The sequence below is a fragment of the Falco cherrug genome, chromosome Z (assembly GCF_023634085.1).
Source record: "Falco cherrug isolate bFalChe1 chromosome Z, bFalChe1.pri, whole genome shotgun sequence".
Taxonomy (NCBI): domain Eukaryota; kingdom Metazoa; phylum Chordata; class Aves; order Falconiformes; family Falconidae; genus Falco; species Falco cherrug.
In genome coordinates this window covers 23,500,034-23,519,640 of record NC_073720.1, presented here as the reverse complement: position 1 = coordinate 23,519,640, position 19,607 = coordinate 23,500,034, and the positions used below count along the sequence as shown (strand labels likewise).

The following is a 19,607-nucleotide window of genomic DNA, read 5'->3' as shown; positions in this document are numbered from 1 at the left end:
ATTCAAATAATACTACTTTGTCAATTACTTAAAGTATTTTAACTTCCCTTATGACCTATGTATTACCTGTTTATAATAAGTTACAGGGAGTTAATCTTTGTTCACTGTACATAGATTTCTGAAGTACATAATCAGAAATGTAAGGTACTTTTAATGATCAGTTACAGACACCTCTTTTTTCCAGAGTCTTTTGAATCCTGTTTAATACATACAGCATGTAATATGGCCTTTCACTAAGTTTCATTCTGCATTCATTCTTACAGTGTAGTCAATTTACACTTCACATTGAAACTTGTGAAAATAATTGCAAGTTTTGCCTGGAGGATGTGGGTATATGTTCTATGAAGCTGTAAATGCCTTTAGGACTGATAATATTATTTATACTGCATACATGTTTAAGGAACACGCTGCAAATGTTTATCTTGACAAGGGAATATAGATGTAACACAGTTAATGGTTGTAATATTAAGTAAAAACATCACTAATCGTTCATTGGTAACTGTATTAACTAAATTGTTTGTAAAACATTGAGATCCCTTCCTGAAAGTCACAGTAGAAATAGAAGGTACTTGCTGATCAAGATTTGGTAACAACCCAGAATGTGGATTGTTCTTTTTTTTTTTTTTCTTTCTCTGGTAAGTGAAAACCCACTTACTGTAACAGCTATCAAAACAGTAGATAAAAAGAACTGAATATCTCCAACTTGAGAGAAACACTTCAAAAAAGTTATTAAGATAGTGGTGCAAGGCCATCATCCTGTTAAAATATTTTTTCTTATCTGTTCTCAGCATGTAGGTTGTGATAATATTTTGGGGTCTGATGCTAAGGAAGATAGATGTCGTGTTTGCGGAGGAGATGGGAGTACATGTGAAGCCATTGAAGGTTTCTTCAATGATTCATTACCCAGAGGAGGTATGCATATATATGTTCGTTCTATTGCACAATGCATTTAGATCACTTCTTAGCAAATAACAGTGCTGCATTGATTTCCAGCATGGCATAGCTGTTGGACATTCACTTTGACTCCTTTTGCCTCGTTTCCTTTTACTGTATTAGTGGGTTTGATGTCAAATAAAACAGCGTTTCATTACTGAATACTTTGTTTTCATGGTCTCATATGCACTTAAAGAAGTGGGTGGGGGTTTAAAATTATTATTTAGTTATAGTGGTATAGTAAGGGTAGTGTTGTATGTGAATTTAATGTGTGTGGCAGAATTTGACATTTAGTCATACATGAAATTTTAAAATAGAAGGAATTCAGAAATGTCTCTAAAGTTTATCTTATTAAGAACTCGGGAAATGTATATGGGTGATTAGTTTAAAGCCTAGCTCAAAAAAGGTAATATTAGCATTGCAATCTTAGTATTGTCAGTTTGGGGCTCCCAAATACAGAAGAAAGATTGATGCACTGGAGTGAGTTCAGTTCAGTGATGGGCCACTAAGATTATTGGGGTTTGGAGCACTTGCCCCTCTCTGAGAAAAGGCTGAGAGAACTGGGCTTATTTAGCCTGGAGAAGGCGTGGTTTGTGGGGATCTAGTATCAGCCTTCCAATACCTGTGAGGAGGTTATGGAGAAGATAGAGCCAGGCTCTTCACAGTAGTAGTTACATGGTGGGAGAAGGGACAGTGGCTATAAACTGAAACAAGACACCTGATGACCAAATGGAAGGAAAAACTTTTTCCCAAGGAGGGCAGTCCAGGAGAGGGTCAGGTTGCCCAGAAAGCTTGTACAGTTTCTATCTTTGGAGTTTCTTACTACCCAGCAGGGTAAAGTGCTGAGTAACTTGACCTGATCTCCTAGCTGATGCTGCTTGTAGCAGGTTTGACTAAATGGCTTTCAAATGTCTTCTCCAACATGAATTATCCTATGATCGATCCTAAGGTCATTTTATATGTTAATTTCCTTGATACACTGTTGAAAAGACTGTATTAGCACTTAGCACACAGTCAGGAATTCCTTTTTTTAAGTTCTTGCTATCACTTTCAAATCTTTGGATGAAATTTATTCTTTTCCTCTATATCATGTGAAATAAAATGTTCAAGTACATTTGAATCCCATCTGTCATAGTAACTTTTATTAGTAAATAATTTATTAATGTTTAATTTAATGACTAATACTTGTCAACGTAAACAAATTTACCTTTGTTTTATAGGCTATATGGAAGTGATTCAAATTCCAAGAGGTTCTGTGCACATTGAAGTAAGAGAAGTGGCAGTGTCAAAGAATTACATTGGTAAGACCATGGCTGAAATCACAGACTGTTACTAAGTCAGAGATTATGTTGTGATTTGAAGGTACATTTTCTGGTCTGGCCAAACCATACACATAGTAGAAGCAGCAGAGGAAATTTTTAGCTGTTAATATTAGATTGTGATCAGACAGTTCCAGCAGTTGGTTAGGATGTATTCTTCTGAATGCAGCTAATAAAATACACGGTGATTCTTCCTTGTCCACTCAGTGCAAAATCAAGTCAATTTCATTATAGTTACAGTGTCAGACCTGACCTGAAGTGGATGAGGAACATTCAAGTGATGTACTCTCCCACTTTGGGGTAGTATCTTCCATCTGGGAAGTCTCTGATCTTGGGGGCTTACGCTGTTTTAAAACTTTATTTTGTTCTTGGAATGATTATTCAACAGCCATAGTTACTGAAATGCTAAGAATACTGTCTCCTCATCTTCAAACGGTTTAATGTAATAATTCCACAGTATTTCTGTGTTGCTGTGTTGTAGGGACTAAATGCCATCCCTATTGAATGATAAGGAAAATGAGCTGCAGAAAAACTAGGTGCTTATTTGAGGTCATTCAGAGAGCCTGTTGTGAACCACAGAATTAAATCTAAATTCCCAAATAATTATGCCTTTCTTTAAAGACTGTGTTAAATTTGATTTCTGTTTTTTTAATACTGATATGTACAAGTTTGGCTTCATTGAACTCAAGACAACGTGCATTTCTGGAATTCCCTGTACCCTATTTTGCATAGCAGTCAGTTCACAGTAGTGCAAGAAACCCATTTATTTAGTCAAAAGTAGATTACAGAGCTGATTAGTTGTACAGCAAACTAACGGAATAACACAACCAAAAGCTATTGCCTGTTAGGCTAAACAGTGGATGACAAGCCTACTTTTGTCACTCTGTACTCTATGTAGTTGATATATATAACATTAACATGTTGTAAAGGAATATGATGCCTGTAAGTGTGTGTTAGAAGGGCAACTGTCCTCCTGGATACATTAATTCCTAAGCTGATTATATTGATAATAAAAGTACCTTTTACTGTTGGATGCCTTCATCCTGCCTGCCCCTACCCTTTTGTAGTTCAGCAGTTAATCAGTCTCCTTCTATTCTGTGGGAATAACAACACTGGTACTCCAGGAGTAGAGTGCTTACTATTTTTTCAGCATCACATTCCCATGGTCTCTCCCCTATGTCAAAATATACTGTGGGTAAGGTTGCCCATATATCCTATACTGACATTTCAAACAGATGTCGTGGGAGAGAGGCACACAGTGCATCCTATCACTGTCATTTTCTGCTAAGAACTATTCCATGGGCAGCTGAAAACCAGAACAAATAAGATAACTCTTAGCTACTACAAATAATTTTGTTATTCCTCTGTATCATAAGCAGAGGAAAGTGATTTGGAAAAGCATTTAGATTGGCACCATCTGTATAAAATGAATGAAAAATGTAATTTTTTGGCTTAAATAAAAAATACAACTTCATTGGTATTTAATCTGGCCAGAGATCTAAACCTGTAAAGCGGTACATAAACACTTTTTAATGTGCTTGTCACAATTTTGAGGAGTTTTCTGAGTTTCAGGCTCTCTCCTTGCTATTCTGCTTCATGCCACAGCAGCCCTGACTACACAATTGGGGGATTCCTGTCCTTCACTGGTTTCTTCTGTTTCCAACATTCACAGGTGCCATTGGATCCTAACGACAGTTAATCTTTCTAAGTTGCAGGGTCCTTTTCATTTTATCCATTTCATCACATTTATCCATTTCATCACAAAGGGATTCTTTGTTCTCTGAGTGTGAATCAGATCACTACTTTAGGATCACCAATTTCTTGGGAAAGCAAGGCTTCAAATTTTTCTGCTGCCTTAAAAGAACCATACAATCAGAGTGATAGTTAAAAGTTAATTACGTTAAAATACATACATCAAGGGTATTATGGATATTTCTTTAGTGGCAGTATCAACTTCACAGCTCCTTCCCTGTCTTTGTATAGAGTTCACTTTGTTTTCCAGGACTTTTGTTTTTGTGGCCACAGTGTGAATGAGATTAGAGAACTGATTCCGCTCATTTACACATATTACTATGTTTTGTTTTGCATGCACTGCTGCCAGATATGTGACCACAGCCTAAGAAATCAGTTTCTCCTTTCAGAAATACACAAAAAAATGGAAGAATAGAACCTTCTTCCTTGGTAGCTGTCACATGGACTTCAAAGTTTCTTCTTTTCAGTTTGCAGGCTTTCAAACTAACTTGCAGCAAACATCCCATGGTTCCTTAAACTAAGATCCAGTTCTTTTACAAGCCATGGCCTCAAATTTAGGCTGCTATTAGACATTTCGTGATTCAGTTAGCTCAGTCAACACCTGTCATCCGTCCCCCTGTCTCTGGCTGTCATTTCTGCACCAGTTATTGCTCCTAGTGTTGTGAAAGTAAAAGCACATTTTTGCAGCTGTATAAATAATTCAGTATTTTGCACTGAGCTGTCCAGCAAATAACTCCAAATAACAGCAAAAAAACCCAAAACTGCCTGTTTTCCAGGCTGCTGAAAAAAACATGTATTTAGTAATGCTGTTACCTTCCTGTAAATGGCTTGATCCAGGGTGACATCTTCCCTTATAATCCCCTTACACAACAGGGTGTTGTGTGCTAATTTTCTGTGGGCTTCCTGTAATGTCAAGTTCCCATGAACTATTTGATGAGGACACTAACTTGTTCCTTCTGTCTTACATGCTAATAGTAGTATGCCACTGTGTCATCGTTGTCATGTAATTATATCATTGGAATGCTGTTTACAACAGTGTGGTTTTCACCTATGTGTAACAGCTGAAATTAGGTAAATCTATTTACAGAATGCAAATGCATCTTTCTTTGACAGGTAAAAAATTAATGGCTTTGCTTCTGGATATACATTAGTTGAAGTGTATATAGAATACATACAATTGGTAGCATATAATTTCACAATTATTAATTATGTAAACATGTATGAGGATGTTTAATTCTCTTGTGCTTATTTGTATGTCTCATTTGTAGTTGTTTATGTGTCTCAAATAATACAGTAATTCAATATTTGCTCTTGGTAGATACTAGATATACTGACAAGAAAACATTTGGGATTGAGTGGCACAGTATGAGAGACTTCAGTATGTGTTGGTAGCTTTGGAAGGCCCTACAAATTTCTTTTAAATAAGCTAGATTTTATAAAAGCAGGACGGATAGATGTTTTGGCTATGTGCAATAGGACCATCGATAAAACAAAATTCTGATGTTCATCCGTAACATAGTTATTTTATATACCTATGCAAAATAGATAAACAGTGAAGTACTGTTCCTTTCTTTTAGTACAGTACTGCTTGCAATTTGTCTTGGTCTCCTACATTCACTTTTTAAAAAATCTCCTTCTTGTACTACAAAGCCTATATAGACAATAAGGAATCGGAATTACTTTGAGAATTCCAGGTAAATGAATGTGTCAGAGCTAGTTTCTTCTACATGAGTGTTTCCAAAGTAAATCCAGAGAAGTCAGTGGAGTAAGATGTATGCTCTGGAAAGACATTCCTTTTCAGGCCTTATGGTGCTGATGGAAATGGTTACTAATACCTGCCAAATGTGGTTGTCACCAGCAGAACCATACCACCTCTCCAACTGTCTCCTGCTCATATGAATGCTGTCTGATCAGTTTTAGAAAATTCGAGCATCATTGAGACATTTTCCCTAACTGTTTAAGGTAAACCATCTGTCCACACAGATGAAGTTGAGAATAAAACTTGATGGTAAATTATCTTATTCCTTATGATTGTGACGTTTGTTGCCTATCTAGTAAAGTCAATTATTTGTCTCGAAAATGACATGGCTGTTTGACCACGTATTTCCAACCATTATTTTCCCTTTAAGAACATATGTTATTTAAAGTAAACACGAATGCTGAATAACTGTAATCTTCACCTAAAGTCAAGAAGTCAGTATCTAATTAACAGAACTATTCACCTTAAAACACAAAGACAGTTTTGTATTTAGAAATGTATTTTAATATAGTTGAGCAATATAAATCCCTGAATAATATCTGCTTGCCCAGCCTAATTAGTTGGTTAGCTAAGAAATTTGATGTATCTATAGTGCTTTTATGGTTTAAGGCTGTAAAATAGGAATAATACAATATTTTATCAAATTAAGTAGCTATCATTTGGGTTTGTAGTAGAAATATCTATATATCTTGTCTCTATATATAAGGTATAGATTTTATGTATATAAAACACCTATATGTAAGCTATCTATCTATCTATATATAACCCCAGTGGACTAAGGCAGCAAAGCAAGAAGTGATTGGCACCATATGTCAGACTCAATGTTCCTTCTCTTTTTTTTTTGTCTGCACATTATCTGAGATACCCTATCCTATGCCCCAACTTCTTAATCTAAAAATTATGTTGGTAATTGATTATACATTTAAGACCTACATATATCTTATGTAGAACAGCATCCATTGCACATGGTCTCAATTTTAAAGTTACATTTATTTATTTTATATATCTATATATTGATTTGAAGTTATATTGCAAGTTGCATGAGGCATTCTGTTTTGTTCCATATAGCATCTGCATGTTGAAATCTGAAAAGTGTATCTGCACATTGAAGATTATTGCAGAGGAATATGGTCAAACTGCACAAGGGATATTTTGACAATAAAGAAAAGACTTTACATTGCTTGAAAAAATCATGTCATGGAGCTGAAGCTCATGTACTTCTAACAGATTAGTAGATTAATTTGCAATGGCTTCTCCATTATAAATGCTGCTTCCAATTTTTAGGTGGCTTGTATTTTTTTTTAAGCTTTAAAATCTGAAGAGGATGACTACTATATTAATGGTGCCTGGACTATTGACTGGCCAAGGAAATTTGATGTTGCTGGAACAGCTTTCCATTACAAGAGGCCAACAGATGAACCAGAGTCTTTGGAAGCACTGGGCCCTACTTCAGAAAATCTCATAGTCATGGTAAAGTTGTAATTAATGTATTTCTGAAATTTGAAATATGTATTCATGTTCTGAGAAAAGCAAAGGCCATGAATGAAATCAAAATAAGTTGTGTTTTCAAAGACCATACAGCCTGCCTAGCTGCAGCTTTGCATTTATGTTTTAACACAGCTTTACCTTTCAAAATTGGCAAACATTGTGGTAAGCAAAAATAAAGTCAGAAGAGCACCAGGAAATGCCACAGGAAATGCCCCATCTCTGTTAAGTGTCGTTCAGCATAACGGTAGCTTAAATTGTGTGTGGGACATACATTGTACCTCTGCATACTGCTGATACATGGAAGGGTTGAGATACAGCATGACAGTTCCTGACAGTTCTGTGCTTGTCAGTGGGTTTAAGCCTAGCCTGAGTGTGAAGTATACTCTTGCCACAACAAGAGTATCGTGATCTGACCCATGTTAAACTGTGTTGCTGTGACATACATTGCTCTGAACAGATAGCACAAAATGTGAGAACATAATAGAAGGTGAGGCTGGGATCCTGGTACCCTGTCTCTGAGAGCAGCAATAGTGAGCCTGCTGTTGTGCTACTGTGTTGAGAAGTATAAAACCAAGGTGATGCTTGCCCAGTGTATTCTGCCAGCTGCCAGATTTGCAGTCCAGGGATTGCTTGAGCCAGATGGAGTATTTTTGTGTATAGAATGATTGTTGAGTGGATAGTCACATTTTAGGCAGCATTTTCAAACACCCAAATCCTATTTTCTCTTTCTGTAGGTGTGGATAAGCTAAATAATCCATATGGAATGAGTTACACAATGATTATAGTGCCTTTTCTTATTCAGCCCATGCCACTGACTTTTTTACTTAAAAGTTCTCTGCTCTTTTCTCTGATGGAGATGGGCAGATATGCCTTTGAAAAATTTCACAGAAGATAGATGTGTCAGATCGCTGCATCTAACATGATATACATTATTAGCAACAGAAAGAAAATGTTTGATATAGATTCAAAAGGGTAGTGTTGGACAGGTGGTGTGCGGAAGTGCAGTTCACTTTAGGTTAGACAAAAACTCATGGTGATTGTTGCACTTCTGTCTGTATCACCTGCAGTGATGTGGCTGCAGCAAGAGTTTTGATTACTCCTTTCAAGGAAGCACAGGTGTGATTCCACCAAGCTAATGCTATTGGCTGTTGCATTAGGAGAAAACAATGATCTCAGCAAGTCTGTTGCTGTTACTATTATTACTGTTACTATAGTCACTGAAAGTGCAAATAATGGCAGAGCTAGGTTCTGTTGTGTGGGTTGCTCCTCGCAAGATTTCCATGAGGACTGTTGCATGTTTGCACAGTAATGCCCTTAACCAACTTTGACCTTGCATAATTATTCAATTATCAAGTTAATTCCCATTAAGACATTAATTTTATGAAAACTGGCTTTTTAGAACAATTATGTCAAGAATAAAGAACTGACAAGTTAGGGGGAGAAGACAAAGCTCACCTTAGACAGCAATGCTTTTCTTTTGTATATGTTTTAAAAGTTAATCCAGTTCTTTTGGGAATACCTAAAAGAACTACTGTGGCTTCCCTTATTACTTTTTTCCCTTCCGCAGGACTTAACATATACTTAGATTAAATGTCACTGTAGTTGCCCTCTGCTTGCCTGTTTTAATGGTATAACCAGTTGTTTTCAACTACAGATTCTGCTACAGGAACAAAATTTGGGTATAAGGTATAAATTCAATGTTCCCATCTCTCGCACTGGCAGTGGAGACAATGAAGTTGGCTTTGCATGGAATCACCTGCCTTGGTCAGAATGTTCTGCCACTTGTGCTGGAGGTAAGACACCAGGCAGACAAGCTACAGGGTAAACTGAATTGCAAGATACACTTTACATAATTATCTAGGTAACTAATTGAAAACGTTTCTTTCAGACATGCCTCAACCTTACTGTAGTGAAAACATTCATTTTCTCACAACAGATTTTGTTTTCCAGTACATTTAATATGTTGAGATGTTTTTGTTAGACACAGTGTATCTTGTCACAGTGTGTCTTTGCTGATGCTTCTTCTGAGATTCTCTTGAAGTTGGTTTGTTTGCTTTTACAGGAGCTTCCTTGGTAAAGGACATCAGAATTTTTGAGTAAGGAGATTAAAAACCAGAAGACAAATAAGGCAGCTGTAAATGAAGGGATGTGTCTTTGTGGGTTTGTAGGTATGCTTCACATGATCCTAGTCAGCCCTCCTATCCTTCAGCCGCCAAAGTTTAGGATGCATACTGGTAGCTCCTCTGTAGCAGCTGGTAACAACTGGATTTTACTTCCCAGCCCACAGCAGTATCTGAGAATTGTTGTCCTTTGGCAGCAGTGGGGGATTTGTAGGCTGACCCGTGTGATGCATCATGGGTGCCTTTCGCCCACAAATTACTGTATTCCTAATCCTCCCTCTAGTGGCCACCAATGCAATTCTTTACCTGTGGCTGGTAGAGCAGGACAGTTGGCTTCCTTCAAAGCCAACACCATTGCTGCTGCAAGGACTGGTGAGTAGCAGTGCTGTGTGAACAGTATCTTTCTTCTCTGGAGACTGCATCATCTCCCCAACATACGTCTATTTCAGAAGATAGGGGAGAGTGCTTTAAATCCATCTCAGAATTTCAGTTTTCTCCTGCACTGTGCACTGCCCATAGCAAGAGGAACACACTATATTTTTTTAAGAACCTTTGGACCAAATATTGGTCCTTTTTTATTCTGGCTACTGAAGGTGTTCATGTTTAGAACTGTCATGACTCATCTTTCTTTTCTGCTGGAAACTGCTGTGGCTGTTACTAGTTGTTAGCTGTTTAAATGCTGCTGTTTGCTTAGCCATATGTAATACACAAAGGACAGCACAAATTCTTTTCTGTGCTGCTAATTAGACAAAGTCTTGAAACAAAATGGAGTAAGGTGCCAACTTGCTCTGTTATTCTTATTGTTCATCTGTTGGATTCCTGGGTGGCATACTGCTTTTTTAACTACTTTTTCAGTAATGGTGAATCTGGTAGGAAAAGGAATATTTTAAAGTAGTATGAAGAAGGGAAGTGCCTAGCTCATAGCAAAATACAGTTCCAAGTATCAGAACCTTAAAAGTACTGCCAAAATCTATTTTATGATGGCAATGAGTTAGTGATCTTTTTGAAGTCATAGGAGAACTCCCATTGATTTGGGTAGAGACAAAATTTTAGTCACTGATCTGTCATGCAGGTCATTGTCATTTCATAGATTCACAATATGCCATGGAAAAAATAAATGGCTCTGAAGGGATGAGTGTTTGCCTAGATGAAAACATTTTGACTTGATTAATTAACTTTTAAGGGAAGACTTGTGAATCCCTGAAAATTGCAGACATTTATTAATTTAGAACTTTTGGGGGGAAGATTTTCTTCAGTAGCTTATAGTAGCTAAACCAGGCACTTTGCTCTCCTTTCGTTCAGCTTGAGTATGAGGGTATACTTTGGTCGCTTATTTTCACTGAGCTCTGTACTCAGGGAGTAAATATTTCTTTGTAACTATAATTCATGTTAAAACTGTATATACTTTCTTCATATGAGTACTTGCTGTTCCTCCCAGTTTATGAAACATCTTTCACCATATGCCAAAAGAAGACACAATTGTAAAAAGGAGCTGAGTCAGGAAGAAAGAAAAGGGAGACAAAAGTTGCAGAGACAGAGACTGTAACTGGAAGATTTGGCTGATACAAATATGAAATGTTGAAAAAACTTAGAAATGAAACCACTGCATGACTTTTTTTATTTCTGTAGAATTTGTTATGAAGTTCATTACTGGAGTTCTGTTTACTTGGAACTCTGCATCTTTAGGAGAGAAATTTTGCCTTACATCAAAGGATAACAAAATACTAAGCAGTTAAAGAATTTCTCACTGGAAGTAAAAAAGGACAATAAACATGTGTGAGGAATATTAGTATGTAAATTATTTTTATTTATGAGGTTAAAAAAATTATATAGGGACTTTGTGACAGACTGAACAAGTTAAAGGCATCAACATTTTCCTGCCTCTTGGCAGGTGTAGCTCAGCTGTTGTATGTGGACTGATCAAGGTTTGATCATATGATATTCTGTCTTGATCCAAGAAGGCTAAGATGACATAGAGCCAGATATACTTTTATATCAAGACACAGGTTTTTGTCAAAGCTATAGGTAAATCTAAATTCTAATCCACACATTTAACTTCTGTCCACCTCTGAACATGTCTGCATCTATATTTTAATGTTATGTCTTTTTGTCTGGGTAACACTTAAAATACTGTCTTAAAAGAACATTAAATTTGCAAGTATTTATAAGCTAGGAAATGACAGAATTAAGGATGACTATGGAATCTTTAATTGTTTTCTGTCGTTGTGACTGTTCTGTGGAAGAAGGACCAGTTGAGCAGGGACTTGCTGAGGCTGTGTCACAGGCTAGTTCATGTCCATTCCACACTAAAGTCTAGTTCTCTCTAAATCAGACTGACTGTATCTGCATTGCATATCATTTGACCAAGTCTGTGTCTTTTAAAACATAGTTACTACTTGATGTATGTTTTTTAATTCAAAGAATCTAAAATATAAAAGTGAGAACTGCATTACAGCCCACTAAAATGACGTTTCTGTATTGTGAATTTTGACGGTATGTGTTGAATGTCATGAAGCAGAGCTAGGCTACAGCAGCATTTTGGCAGTGCAAAGATTAAATTGGTTTTGGACTATTGTATATTGCAGAAGTGTCCAATCTTTGTGCACTCTCTTCTTCATAGTATTTTGAGAGGAATCCACTGCATTCAGCTGTTTCTAGAGCTTGTGGGCCTTGTCTTGGAGAAGGGGTAACTAGGGCAGTCAGGAGACAAGGAGCAAGCTAAGAGCAAGCTAGGAGCAGCCTACAATCTTTAATTAGATGGTAATATGCTGTCTCTTCCACTGGATTTCTGTATTATCTCTGCTGTGCTGATGAGTTACATCGGAACAGCGAAAAGTGCTCTGAATTTTCAAGCAGGACCTCTGTTCTAGGGCCTATTTTGCAGAATAGAATGAGGAGGAGGGTTTCCTGCTTACAACAGCTCAATGTGTTGCCAGAGCTCTGGATTCCATTTGCTACCTCCCTTGTGTGGTTCTCATGTGATGCTGAAAACTCAAAGCATACATTAAGAGTCCTACTTGCTAATTATCAGTTAATCATTATATGGGTACCTCTCTGGAGTGTCTGACCTCTGAAGCATGCAATGAATTTCATCATTGCATGAAGTGTGTATAAAGCAAAATATTCTGAAAACTCAATCAGACACCTGAAATCAACAGACTCTTTGCTCAGCAGACATTATGCCTCCTATCCCCCTGTGTCCTTCACAGAGTGGTCTAGGAGATAAAGTCTGTGAAATAAAGTTATGTTTTTAAATTGAATGTAAAAAACCAGAAGGAAGTGAGTCTTTCTTTCATGAGAGATTATAAACTGTATTTAGTGTCATTCATGTTAAAGGAGAAAAGAAAAAAGTATTTCATGGTGTCTCTGACAATGAGCATCATGTTCCGTGTGAACTGAACACAAATTAAGTTTCCAAAGTCTGAGATTTATTTTGATATTTTCTGGAGTTTTTCTAAAAATAGGTTCTTCAGGTTTAGCAGGTAGTTAAAAAGGCTTGCCTGGTAATAAACAACTCTTTTTATTTTCCTGGATTCATGTACTCATATGTAAGATGAGAATATAATTCCATTAATTTCTAATATCTCTTGGTATCTGTTCTTAGACTTGGAATACCAGAATCACAGCTTTTTTTTTTTTTTCTTTTTTGTACACTAGGACCTATATTTCTATATTGAAAAACTTGTCTTTAAAATACAGTTTTATAGTATCTGAGCTAGTTCTTCCTCTCTGGAAATACTATGTAAAACTTAGCTACATACATTCTTCATATTAATTCCCTTTTTTCCTGTATATTCACCACCAGCTGCTCTACTCCTGAGATTTCAGAAGCGAAGTTTGTTACTATCTCATATAGGTCTTTATAGATGGTGGCAGACTTGGACAAGACTACAGTAGAACACTGCCAGAAAATACCAGCATGTATAGTGCAAGTTCATCTATACAGAGAAAAGTGGGAGAGGAGAGAACACAGGGAATTCAGAAGGGTTGGATGGATGAACAATTTGCTGGAATTCAGAAAAAAATGAGTATTTTCTTTAAGGACCTTGTTATTATGTAATGAGGAAGTCTGAGAAAGGGAAAACTAGGATATATAGAAATAGTAGAAGAATAAAGTGCTAAAATGGGAAAGGATGATATACATCACTTGTAGATCACAGAATAGTAGTTTATTTACTTGCATGCCTGTCTTTTCCTACATGTTACCTTGTAGCTTTCCAAAGGCAAGTGTATGACTGTCCAGATTCATAAGTAGTATTAAGAAGTGAACTGCTGGTGGTATTGTTTAAAAAAATGCCACAAAGGAAAAAAAGTAATCCTTCTCTGTGTTTTTATTTTCGTATACTTTATTTTTAAATGTATATGCCCCCCCTTTTTTTTAATTTCTTATGTGCTTCATATATTCCATGCTTAATAAATTCTAGCAACAAATGACAGCATTTATTATCTAGAATTTACCAGGTATACTAAACGGGGGTTTTGATTTCATTCATTTTATTAGAGTTCATCTCTAGATAAGTTGAATGCCCTAGATATTAATGAGTTTTTATGAAATATTCAGGTAGTATAATATTATAAGTGAATTGATTGCCATCCAGTTTTCTTTACTGCTCATCACTCTTATCGAGTGGTGCCTACGATGTTTTCCTTTCATGCCTTTCAGACAAATTATGAAACTGTCTTTAGACAAATAAAACATACTTGCTCTCTTCAAGGAGAATGTAAGTTTGGCTCTGTGATGAACATCTTGTGATCTGATGAGTGAGCTCAGAAAGTATGTCTGGGTTAACCAGCATGCACTAGTTTTAATGATGCAGGATTCACAATATATTGGTACTGGCATCTTTATAATTAACTGTTGCAATCGCAAACCACAATTTTTGGGATTGCTTTTATAAATAGATACAGCATTTACATGCCTGAAATTTTAATTTAAGAATAAAATGTAATTTAGAATTTGGCTGCTGAAAGTCATGCAGACTATTTGTGAATTGAAATCTGCAAAACATCTCAGTTCTCTGGAGATTATGGTCACTAAACCACTGAAGTTTTGTTTTCTATTAGACTTGCATTGACCAGTCATGAGGACATTTTATGTCTTTTATTATAAACTATAAATCTGTAGGTTTGAAAGCAGGGTGTTTCTGTCTAACTGCTTGTAATTATTCCCCCAAGAGTTTAAATGAACTTGTTTAGCTGTGCTTTTTAGATTATTTTAAGAGAGACCATGTATTTGGGGAAGAGTTGATAATTTAAAAAGATTTTTTTCAAGGCCCACAGGGCTTAACCAAGTTGTAGCTGTTGTCTGGATAAAAACTGTATGTCTAGGTTTTTCCATTTCTTTTCCTTGTCTTAAACTCAGAATCTGCATTTTTTCTGAGATATTTTTAAATAACACTGTAATTAGACTGCAGTAACATAAAGTTTACGTACTATGTGGCAAGATGCTGCAGAACACTTTAAAATTTGGTAATATATCGCCTAGCATGGATTAAAGATTCTTCAATGTGTAAGTGAATAGTGGTGAATACTGTCTTATGGGTGATATGCTACCAGACCAACATTCAATTAATAACATGTCTGACTTAAATTTTTTTTTAAACTGAGCACAATGATACTAAGTGTTCGTAGTACTTCAGAACACTTTCTTATTACATAGCTCTTCAGAAATTCATTCATCGAGGCTGCCAATTTTTAGCCAAAGTCTAGAAGGAAATGTGTCTGATGCCAGTAGCAAATTCAGGGAAAGGTTAACATTAACATCTATGTTATTCCATATATATATTTGTGAGAATGATATGCATCATTAAAATGCTTAATCCTAGAGTGTGCATGAATTACTATTTTTAAGCAATTATATTTGAGTGAAATATCTTTATGAAGGCAATATTCATCCTACTTTATCAGCCACCAAGAGAATTAAGGCAGTTTGTGATAGAAAGGATAAATGATTATTCATCAGAGTTGAACATAAATTCCGTGTCATCTAACATTGCCATGTTATAGCGTTGCTGTTCAGCTATACCTTTTGAATACTATTTCTTCTCATGGTGAAGTCTGAGAGAAAATTGCAAAAGAAATACTCCTACTCAGGTTGATTTTAATTATTCTCATCTGTTGGCAGTGTTTGCATAGATTATAGGATTTAAAGTGAATCATCTTGTCACAGCTTCTCAGATATTTAGATCTTCCACTTATTTTTTATGAACCAAAGGAAGATTTTTATAAAGGAGACCCTCATCTGGTAAACATTTTTCTCTCTCTTTCGTGATGCAGTTTATATGCCTTTTCTTTACTAAAACAGTATTAAAAGAGTAGAGAACTGAAGAAAATAATCTCTCATTCTCTCTGTGTGTGTGTATGTGTGTGTATATATATATATATATATGTATAAATCTGTACCAACATTGAACTATTAGCTGATTTGAAATTTTGAAAAGTATAAAGGTCTAGAAGTAAGTGACAAATGGGGCAAAGTGTAAAATCATAGGTCATGCTTAGCTAGCTAGATATATTTTAATATATAATTAATATTCTAGACTAAGGAAATGTAGTATGTTTGTTGATCTAGACTTTCTTAAGGTATTTGTTGTCACCTACACCTAAAAAAGAATTAGAAAAGCTTAGTGGATGAGGCATGCATGATCAAAATGTAAATTAATGGTCCAAAAGGCAGTGAGCCTAGTGGGCTTCTTATAGGCCTTTCACATGGCTCATGAGACTTCAGTTTTTCTTGGTTTTCAGCATAATAAGTAGAAAGCTCTGATGTAATTTGCTGACAGTGCAGTGCTAGGAAAAGTATGGGGAAGACTGAGATATGTGATAGTCATGATAATTTTAGGATGTATTTATTTAAAAGTATTAATGACACTGGATAAGACACTAGTAAAATCTCTGGAGTACTGGGAACAGTTGGTATTGTGGCTGTAATAAACTCAGGTATGAGCAGACACACAGACAGGTTGTGAGGCTGACCAAAGGAATGTTGTATCTAACAACACAGATACTGCAAGAGTTGACTTGGTTAACACAATAAAGTTACTTGAATAGAAAACTGGTTTGACTTTAAAAAATTAATTTGGCATTTAGTGCACCTAGAATGGAAATTGGAATACTTAGTCACAGGTGTGAAATTCAGAGAAAAAAAATATACCTGGGCTTGAAGTGGAATTTGATCAGTTTATGAAAGGGGGTTGCATAGAGTGGTTCTCAGCAATAGAAGGGTGTTACTTCTAGTTGTATGTTCCAAGTTCCTGTCTTCCAAAGTTATTTAATTGCCCTTACAGGCAAGATCTCACTGAATTTCTGCTTATATCATTTCACGTAATGGAAATATTAGGTTCTGAGGATGCTATATATGGAACATCTTTATATGAAGCACCAAAGTCTTTGATACCTGATGGGTGAATATGTGGAAGAGAATATCTGTATGTTAACACAATCGGCCACCAGTTGTGGAGGCATGTACCTCTGGCCCTTGAGGGTTCCCCATGCTAATGAGTTGAGTTGTTTCTCAGTTCCAGCTGGACCTATCTATCTAGCAAAATTATTTTTTTCCAACATGTAAAGCACACAAATTGAAAATTAGCAAAAAAATTGAGGTTGGTTACTGTTCAAAAATGGTATTTTCGTTTTACCTTATTCATGTAGATTTGTGTATGTAGGATACACTTGGAACCAACAAATATGGCAGCCTTCCACATGGTTCAGTGGTACCTAGTGTTGTCTAATGTGGTGTCCAGATACATGTAGAAAGAGGAGCAAATGGCTCACCTGTAAGACATATGTGTCATATTAATCATGTTTTGTTATAAATAAAGCTTACTTTAAAAATATTGTGAAGTTTATGGATAACCTGAGATGTCAGGCATGTGAGATTACACACAACCTTATTTAAAGTGCCTGCTTTGTGAAGGTTGTGTGTAGCTGTAATCAGAAAGGAGATAGCCCAGCAGCAAAGCTCTGGACTCTGGATTTAGGTACTGCAGTAGAGTGAAGTCTCCAGCATTTAGGCATCTTTGGTCTCAACATGGTTAATGATTTTGAAGTGAGGTGAGGAGGCAGGTGATTTTGAAGGCTGATACAAAGTTCTCACCTGCTAAGCAAGCATCCTGTAAGTAGTACGTTGAGTGATGAATCTAACTCCTCCTGCTTGTCAGGTACATGAACATTAGAGTTGAGGACACATGGAACATTATGTGCTTAGGATCCAGACTGCTGGGTTTACTGTGAGTATTTGAATTAAAAAGGTTGTATTTTTACGAGAGGGATAACAATCATATTCTGCAGGATGCCATGATAATTACCTATTAAAGTAGCAATTCCCTACTGCAGACTGAAGAGGTGTCAGCTGGGAATATATCTCCAGAAGAGTACTCTTAACTATGTTCCATAGGAAGTTGAGGAGTTGAAGAGGATGGGGAAAGAGAAAGTAAGTTTTCTGGGCCACAGTGCAGCCAGGGATGCAAGATTCATGGGGCTTGTGGCAGGAAGAAAAGGAAGGGGTTTAATCTGTAGCCAGAAAATAAGACATTAATCTAGCATGGGCACGTATGGATTTTCATCCTTGATCTCAAGATGATTTAGACATTTTACATCAGACCGTAATTGAATAAAAACTAGACATAATCTACGGACTATAATTCATAGTCTTGCCACCTTAGCTAAATTAACAACTAAGTCTTAAAAGTTAACGTGTGCTCATGGGAATTAGGCAACCCCTCAGGGTGAGAAGGGATTGTACTTCACTCCTGCATCTGCAGCCTCATGGGGGAGTGCAGGCCATCCTCAAAACTCACAGAAAAGGTTACCATTTGCCCCATGTCCTTTGCACGTAATGTCGTGAAGATAGTTCACATGTGTGTAGACTGGAGATTTCTGTTCATAACCAAGCAGGATGCGCTGTGGGCCAAACTTCAGGCATCTCAAGGCTAGGCTTGACTCATTGTTGGAATTAAATACCTGAAGTTACTACTTCTGTAGAAGTCACATTTTGGGAACACAAGTAGGAGATTTGATTCTTGTCAATAATTAATAACAAAATAAACAATTACAAGGTAAGTTGGAACCAACAAATAACGGCAGCCTATTGTTTAAAATGAGCAAAAGGACTTCCAATATTTGGTGAAACAATTTCCATGTTTTTAGTGGGATGTTTAGTGTCTGAAAAACATATTTCTGTAATTAATTTTACTACTGCACGTCTACCTCCTATAAAAAGCTTGTCTTAAAATGAAGACAAGGCTGTGAAGTAAAGTTGGCAGATATTTGAAGCCAGGATTTTTTAATCCCTATGAAATTGTAAGCATTTCACTTACAATTTTTTTTCATGAAATTTTCACATTTCATTTTTTTAAGAAGTTAAATAATTGCTTCTGTATTTATGAAAAGTTCAAGGCTTTTTGCAACTTTTCTCATACAAATAATTGTGTTATTTCAGTATTATGACTACTCATGTTTGATAAGAACTGCAAATGAATTGCAGATCCACAGGTCTTTTTATGTTAGCAAACATTATACAGTTTGTTCTAAAAAGAGAGGGGGAGGCCTCGTGTACTACTCTTCACAGTTCTCTGAGGTACACTGCTGCCATATCAATGGTTCTTTAATGCCTTTCTTTAGATCCTATTTTTTAAAAATCAGAAGTTCTGCTTAATACACTACTTATGTTGCCTTGGCAGCGTTACATCATTATATTTTGGGAATGATAATGAGGTCTGAGCTGCCCTGTTGAGGATTAACAGTGAGAGAGGAGCTGGGAGTGCCAGACAAAATGAGCATTCACAGAGAGAAACTGCATCTTTCAGAATGAATAATACTTCTATTTTTTTAATGAAGGAAATGTTTATAGGATAACATGTATAAAAATGCAATACTGCTTCCCAGTATTGCTGGTTTATTTTAAAGCAGAGCACAAAACCAATAATTCTCCATTGAAGTGTGACCACATTCTATTTGGTGATGTTTTCTTTGGAAATTGAAGTGTCTTTTACTGGGAGAGGAGGGCAGACAGAAAATGGATTTTGTACAATATACAAATAAAAACAGTCTGTTAGTAAATCTATAAATATATTCCCTTTGTTTTAGAAAACAACAGCATTTTATAATCTTCTCTCAATGGGGTGGCCTAAAATTGAAGGCAAATGAAAGATTTATTGTGGTCAGGGGCATTCAGTCAATTGGAATTCACACCCCTGCAGCATTCATCCAGTTAAAGTGGGATGGAAGGATTAATAA

The 19,607-nt window shown here is 36.2% G+C and overlaps 1 protein-coding gene across 1 annotated transcript in view; it reads left to right on the top strand.

Annotated features, from left to right (window-relative positions):
- The window catches only part of ADAMTS6 (ADAM metallopeptidase with thrombospondin type 1 motif 6), a 158,764-nt gene that overhangs the window by 117,532 nt on the left and 21,625 nt on the right, over window positions 1–19,607 (top strand). Inside the window, exons 17-20 of the mRNA XM_055699675.1 lie at window positions 789–912; window positions 2,154–2,234; window positions 7,070–7,233; window positions 8,906–9,044. Coding sequence (XP_055555650.1) covers window positions 789–912; window positions 2,154–2,234; window positions 7,070–7,233; window positions 8,906–9,044 — 508 coding nt within the window. The remainder of the gene's footprint in view (window positions 1–788; window positions 913–2,153; window positions 2,235–7,069; window positions 7,234–8,905; window positions 9,045–19,607) is intronic.